The following is a 7,845-nucleotide window of genomic DNA, read 5'->3' as shown; positions in this document are numbered from 1 at the left end:
GTGATGTGACGTCACAAGTGTGCGCCGCACTCCTGCGTCTCTTGTGGCTCGACTGAAGAAAGGTCTGTGTTTAAAATCATCTTTAAACAACCTTCAATCAACTCGAGAGGTTTACAAGCGATGGAAAATCAATAGTTTATTATTATGAACGTCATGGTGTGAGTAAATAAGCGCGTGCACACACGAGTAACATCTCATTAACTAAGATGAATTCAGTGATGGAGAAACAGCTGTTTAAACTCCTAGTCAGCGGAGTCACTCAGAACTGGGGAGTAACGGAATACATGTAACGGCGTTACGTATTTAAAATACGACATATGAGTTTTGTTATAATTACATTTTAAAAAGGGGTAGTCCGATTACAGTTACATCTGAAAAGTATTTTAGACTAACAAATGTCATAAAAATAAAAGTAATCACTTTTGGTAATTTAATATAAACAGTTTGGGGATTTAATCCAATACGGCGACTGATTCTCCGTTGAAACAAACAAACAAAAAAAGCAGCCTGTTCATTTAGCAACTCCTAGCATACATCATTATCAGGACACAAACATTCTCCTAGAATTACCACTTAACCTTCAGTTAACAGATCCATATGAATCATGCATGAAATAAAGGTTAAGTCAAACGATAGCTTTATGTGCTTTACAAATGAACAGATCATCTTTGGCGCGGTAACTCCAGTTCATGATTCTTAGAGTCAATCTTTTAAACAAAACCAGTGAGTAAAGCAGTGGGTCACAAACTGGATAGATCTGAGGTGTGTTTCCCAAAAGCATCATTAGCGAACTGTGGTTGTTAAATATTGAACTATAACAGCATTTAGAAATTCATTTCTTCTCTCTTTATGTATTTATTTGTTTGATGTATTTATTTATTTTGCACTAGCCTATATGTTTGGGCCACAAGAGAAATATTAAGGAAGTAAATGAAAACATTTAACTCCTGTATATCTCATTATCCTCATATGAAGTAGATTTGTCTTCTGTCGTCTCTGTGCAGCTTTAATGCAGTGTCAGATGCCGAAAGCGCCGTCAGTTTTTACTTTCACTATCTAGTGAATCGACTGAGAGTAAGAGGTTCACCCAGAACTCTTGTCATAGCCATTGGCTCTTCTTCCTGGTTTATAACAAATATTTACAATATTTTACCTTGAGTTCACGGTTGGGGGCAGTGGATTCGCTCTATGCCACTGGACTCCATCTCTTATTTAGTCTAGAGCCCGCTCACTTTCACCCAGGCCGCCCAAAAATACAATTCTGGCTACGTGTTTCTGGATTTATCCTGAAGATTGGAACAGCACAGAATCCCATTCATAGTGTTCAAATCGAATCTCTATTGATTGGAAGATTTAAATGACATAAAAACATTGTTGTTCATAGAAATCCTGCGGAAAACTGTTGTTGTTAAAAATAAAATACAAAGAAAACCCAAATCCTATCACTTCTATTTAGAATTGGAAAGCATAAAAACAAGACATCAGGTTAATATGTTCCTTTAGTGTGTTTCATAGCTTGAGTATTTCAAAGTATTTAGATTAACATACTAACCTGACTAATCTAACAAAATACATTACTGGTTACATTTTAAAGCTTGTATTTTGTAATCTGTAGTGAAATACATTTTAAAAGTAACTTCCCAGCCCTGGTTGAATCAAATGATTTGCCAAATGATTCGCCGACGTCTTATGCTGGTTAAAACACTTTAATTCATCAAAAACCTGTTTCATTAAAACTTTAACCAATAGAAAATGTTTTCATTAAAGCGCAGTCTGATACATGTGGTCAACAAACCATAAGATGCAGAAAATATCTTTCACCATGAATTGTGTTATTTCATTAATGTTGTAGACCGTGCTAGTTTTGAGTGTTTTTGTCTAATCAGGTGCCTCTCACTCCCTTACTAGTGCGCTAGGGAGCTGAGACTTAGTTTGTTTTTCTTTGTGTTGTTCTCATCTTAATCATGACAGAGTATCTAACCAGAAAAACTCCCGCTGAAGCGACTGAGATCCTCGTGACACACTGATGTAAAGATGGCGTTTATTAAAGAGGAGAGTGAAGACATCAGAATTGAAGAAATGTTCAGTATGAAAGATACTGAGCAACAAACAGGTTGGTTTCAATCTCAAAGCTGAACTCCCTCATTTGGTCCTTATTCAGATGTCCAGCTCTACAGATATGTATGATATTTGTATGAGTGTCTCAATTAAAGGGGTTTTATTTGACATGGATCAGGATGACCCGTGTGGACAGACATGTTGAGATCACATAACAGGCAAATAAAACCGCCAGTGGGCTCTACATTTATAACAAACTTAGTTTTAATTAAACTGTCTGAATGTTTGTGAGTGACGAACAGTTCACATCAAAGTCTCAAACTAAAGAATACATCTGTTGCTACTTTCTTTGGTCAAGCAGGTGTAAATGTAGCATCATAATTTGAGCTTGGATGGGGGTTTCTTCTCCTGGGGCCTGATGTATAAGTATATAAGTGGCGTATGTAGAACATGGGCATATCAGGAAACATTCAAACTAAAATAGACATAAATGTGTGCACACTGTACAAACACTAGACAGTGCGTACGCTAATAATTACAAAAGCAGAACTTGTGTTCTGAGGAATATCTTCATGTGAATAATTATCAGTGATGCACTCTACACGTCTATGTTTCCATCTGCTTAATGTCAGACACTGAAGGACTCGCTTGGTGATGGACGGACCATTGATGGGTTTGAATAAGCAGCTCACACACTACTGTATAAGAAGTACACTACTGTACAACCTTTGCTGCACACAGCTGTGCTGTGGGTGTCTAATGATAGCCAGTTTCACAGTCTTATCCCAATATTATGAAACATACCGTTGTACTTGAAGGATAGAATCAGAAGATATACTTGGCGTACGAACGTGTCGGGAATCATGCCATAACGCTAAGAGAGAGCTTACGAATGGTCCAGACCAACCTTACGAAAGTGTGACTTACAGGAGATATACTTGGCGTACGAACGTGTCGGGAATCGTGCCATAACGCTAAGAGAGAGCTTACGAATGATCCAGACCAACCTTACGAAAGTGTGACTTACAGGAGACATACTTAGCGTACGAACATGTCGGGAATCGTGCCATAACGCTAAGAGAGAGCTTACGAATGATCCAGACCAACTTTACGAATGTGTGACTTACAGGAGATATACTTAGCGTACGAACCTGTCGGGAATCGTGCCATAACGCTAAGAAAGAGCTTACGAATGGTCCAGACCAACCTTACGAAAGTGCGACTTACTGGAGATATACTTAGCGTACGAACGTGTCGGGAATCGTGCCATAACGCTAAGAGAGAGCTTACGAATGGTCCAGACCAACCTTACGAAAGTGTGACTTACAGGAGATATACTTAGCGTACGAACGTGTCGGGAATCGTGCCATAACGCTGAGAGAGAGCTTACGAATGGTCCAGACCAACCTTACGAAAGTGTGACTTACAGGAGATATACTTAGCGTACGAACGTGTCGGGAATTGTGCCATAACGCTAAGAGAGAGCTTACGAATGGTCCAGACCAACCTTACGAAAGTGTGGCTTACTGGAGATGTACTTAGCGTACGAACGTGTCGGGAATCGTGCCATAACGCTAAGAAAGAGCTTACAAATGGTCCAGACCAACCTTACGAAAGTGCGACTTACTGGAGATGTACTTAGCGTACGAACGTGTCGGGAATCGTTCCATAACGCTAAGAGAGAGCTTACGAATGGTCCAGACCAACCTTACGAAAGTGTGACTTACAGGAGATATACTTAGCGTACGATAGTGTCGGGAATTGTGCCATAACGCTAAGAGAGAGCTTACGAATGGTCCAGACCAACCTTACGAAAGTGTGACTTACAGGAGATGTACTTAGCGTACGAACGTGTCGGGAATCGTGCCATAACGCTAAGAGAGAGCTTACGAATGGTCCAGACCAACCTTACGAAAGTGTGACTTACAGGAGATATACTTAGCGTACGAACGTGTCGGGAATTGTGCCATAACGCTAAGAGAGAGCTTACGAATGGTCCAGACCAACCTTACGAAAGTGTGGCTTACTGGAGATGTACTTAGCGTACGAACGTGTTGGGAATCGTGCCATAACGCTAAGAAAGAGCTTACAAATGGTCCAGACCAACCTTACGAAAGTGCGACTTACTGGAGATGTACTTAGCGTACGAACGTGTCGGGAATCGTGCCATAACGCTAAGAGAGAGCTTACGAATGGTCCAGACCAACCTTACGAAAGTGTGACTTACAGGAGATATACTTAGCGTACGATAGTGTCGGGAATTGTGCCATAACGCTAAGAGAGAGCTTACGAATGGTCCAGACCAACCTTACGAAAGTGTGACTTACAGGAGATGTACTTAGCGTACGAACGTGTCGGGAATCGTGCCATAACGCTAAGAGAGAGCTTACGAATGGTCCAGACCAACCTTACGAAAGTGCTGACAGTGCTGATATACTTGGCGTACGAACATGTTGGGAATCGTGCCATAATGTTAAGAGAGAGGTTAAGGAATAGGTTAAGAACTACTTAGCGGTAAGAACGTTTTGGGGAACTGGGCCCAGATGCTTAGTTTTATTTTAAAGAGAGAAGAAATCAATGTAACATGATCCATGGCCACAAATTAAAGTCATAGGAATGAATTATTATATATATTTTTAATAGAAACATTAAGCTTCATGTGGGGCCTAGACATTTCACACACACACACACACACACACAGACTAGTAATTCAGTTTAGCTTTCCCCCGGCACAACATCTAATATTAATTTCTGGTTTGTGCAGAAAATATATTTAACTTTTCTGACAATATATAGATTGTTTCAGTTTCTTTGAATAATTATAATTTTTCAGTTAATTGATCAGTGATTAATTATTAGCATCGCCAATTGAGATAAGTTTATAATTAAAAAAATATATCCTGGGTCAAACTGTCAGCTTAAAGACCTAAAGAAAGTTTCTCAACTCTGGCCCATGCAATTAATAAAAACATTAATAAACAAATACTGCGAAAATAGAATTTTTTGACAATAATAATGGACTTCAAGATTGAGTAAGGTCCCCTTTTCTGAAACCTTGATCAGACTCACCCATCTTTATCTTTCAATAATACACAAGACCTTGATTAGTATGTGTGTTTGATTCGGGTTTGAGCTAAGCTCTGAAGGAAAGGGGGTTACAAGGGCCAGAGTTGGGAACTTCCAGCAGGTGTTTTGGAGCAAGGGTTAGTAACGGTGGCCTCCAGAGCAGGTTTGGGCACTTCTCGTTCAGGGTCTAGCATACATGCTGTTGGTTTTGATGTATTACATACCTTAATGTTTTGATGTATTGTGCTATTACACTGGGAATAACTTGTTTTTTGTTTGTGGTTTTTCTCTTTAGACCTAATACCAATGAAAGAGAAAGTATTGAATGAAACTGAAGGGAAAGATGAATATGGGAATCTTCTTGATTTCACAAATAGAAGAGAATCTTTTAGACATTTACAGACTGAAAAGACTTCCACACCAAAAAAAGCTCAAAGCAATCATTTCACTTTCAATCAAAAAGGAAAACTTAAAGTCCACACTGGAGAGAATCCTTTCACCTGCCAACACTGTGGAAAAAGTTTTATTCGTGAATTAAGTCTTGATGTGCATATGAGAGTTCACACTGGAGACAAGCTGTACACATGCCAACAGTGTGGAAAAAGTTTCACTCAAAGAGGAAGTCTTAGCACGCACATGAGAATTCACGCTAAAGTGAAGCCTTACCCATGCCCTAAGTGTGGAAAGAGTTTCCATCAACATGTTAACCTTAGAGCCCACATGAGGATACACACTGGGGAGAGCCCTTTTACCTGCCAACAGTGTGGACAAAGTTGCAATCATATAATCAGCCTTAACAGACACATGAGAATTCACACCGGAGAGGAGACTTACACATGCCAGCAGTGTGGTGAGAGCTTTGCTCAACATGTTAACCTTGAAGCCCACATGACAATACACAATACAGAGAGTCCCTTCACCTGCCAACAGTGTGGAAAAAGTTTCACTCATAAAGGAAGCTTTAACATCCACATGAGAGTTCACACTGGGGAGAAGCCTTACACCTGCCAACAGTGTGGAAAGAGTTTCACTCAAAAAGGGAGCTTTAATTGGCACATGACTCTTCACTCTGGACAAAAGCCTTACACCTGCCCTGAGTGTGGAAAGAGTTTTGCTCATCATGGAAATCTTAACGTCCACATGAGAATTCACACTGGAGAGAAGCCTTACACCTGCCAACAGTGTGGAAAGAGTTTCACTCGTAAAGTCAATCTTGACATGCATATAAGAATTCACACTAGAGAAAAGACATACACATGCCAACAGTGTGGACAAAGTTTCCATCATAAAGTAAGCCTTAAAAAACATGTAAGGATTCACACTGAAGAGAACCCTTACACATGTCAGCAGTGTGGAGAGAGTTTTGCTCAGCGTGTAAACCTTAAGGTCCACATGAGAGTCCACATTGAAGAGAAGCCTTACACATGCCTTCGTTGTGGGGAAAGTTTCGATCAACTTGGAAACCTTAAAGTCCACATGAGAGTCCACAATGGAGAGAAGCCTTACACATGCCTGCAGTGTGGTGAAACGTTTGCACAACATGTACATCTTAAAGCCCACATGAAAATACACAATGCAGAGAGTCCCTTCACCTGCCTACAATGTGGAAAAAGTTTCACTCATAAAGGAAGCTTTAACGTCCATGTGAGAGTTCACACTGGGGAGAAGCCTTACACCTGCCAACAGTGTGGAAAGAGTTTCTCTCAAAAAGGAAGCCTTAACTGGCACATGACTGTTCACGCTGGGGAAAAGCCTTACACTTGCCCTGAGTGTGGAAAGAGTTTTGCTCATCATAGAAATCTTAACATCCACATGATAATTCACACTGGAGAGAGCCCTTTCACCTGCCAACAGTGTGGAAAATGTTTCACTCGTAAGGAATCTATTGACAGGCACATGAGAGTTCACACTGGAGAGAAGCCTTACACCTGCCAACAGTGTGGAAAGAGTTTTGCTCAAACTGGAAACCTTAAAGCTCACATGAAAGTTCACACTTGACTTCCGGTAATGCCATGCCTGAGTCAGACTTTTAAGAACATCGCTCAGCCCGAATTTTTGTTTAATCTGCCTGTTACAAAGAAAATTACTCCTTAAAGGGTTAACTTCCATTTTTGGGTGAACTAAGTAATTAATAACTCACCCTCATGTTGTTTCAAACCCGTGAGACCTCCATTTATCTTCAGAACACAGTTTAAGATATTTTAGATTTAGTCCGAGAGTCCACATTAAAAAAAGTTAACAGCTTAAGTCATTTGTGGATTAATGCGTATTAGAGATGCGAACCGTTTAATATGATTCAGTTCGATTTGGTGAACTGGTTCAAAAAGATCCGGTTACATCGAATGATTCAATGCTTCAACAAATTCTGACTGACCCTCTGATGTCACATGGACTACTTTGATGATGTTTTTCTTACCTTTCTGGACATGGACAGTAGACCGTACACACAGCTTCAATGGAGGGACTGAGAGCTCTCGGACTAAATCTAAAATATCTTAAACTGTGTTCAGAAGATAAACGGAGATCTCACGGGTTTGGAACGACATGAGTTATTCATTACATAATTTAGATTTTTGGGTGAAAGCAATGATACCGTTTAATACTGGCTTTTTAAAAAATGTCACTTAAGTTACAAGAAGATATAATTTCTTTGGAGAAAGCCCGCCGAGATTGATAATAGTTCACTTTGTGGACTTCAGTGTTCAATATTAAAAAATGTTA

At 39.9% G+C, this 7,845-nt stretch overlaps 1 protein-coding gene across 1 annotated transcript; it reads left to right on the top strand.

Moving 5' to 3' along the window:
• The first annotated feature begins 2,078 nt into the window (after positions 1-2,078).
• On the top strand, positions 2,079-7,188 carry LOC132131435 (gastrula zinc finger protein XlCGF57.1-like). Its single transcript, XM_059543452.1, has 2 exons — positions 2,079-2,113; positions 5,420-7,188. The coding sequence occupies exons 1-2, from the start codon at positions 2,080-2,082 to the stop codon at positions 7,120-7,122; spliced, it is 1,737 nt and encodes a 578-aa protein (XP_059399435.1). The 5' UTR covers position 2,079; the 3' UTR covers positions 7,123-7,188.
• The last annotated feature ends 657 nt before the right edge of the window (positions 7,189-7,845 follow it).

The sequence above is a fragment of the Carassius carassius genome, chromosome 48, assembly GCF_963082965.1.
Source record: "Carassius carassius chromosome 48, fCarCar2.1, whole genome shotgun sequence".
In the NCBI taxonomy this organism is placed as follows: domain Eukaryota; kingdom Metazoa; phylum Chordata; class Actinopteri; order Cypriniformes; family Cyprinidae; genus Carassius; species Carassius carassius.
Note: the sequence above shows the minus strand (reverse complement) of the source record. Positions and strands in the feature narration are given on the sequence as shown.

Bases quoted from the DNA above. Each gene is read 5' to 3' on its own strand.
- LOC132131435 (XM_059543452.1), top strand. From the start codon at position 2,080: ATGTTCAGTATGAAAGATACTGAGCAACAAACAG. The intron at 2,114-5,419 runs GTTGGTTTCAAT...TTTTCTCTTTAG, and splicing joins AGATACTGAGCAACAAACAG to ACCTAATACCAATGAAAGAG.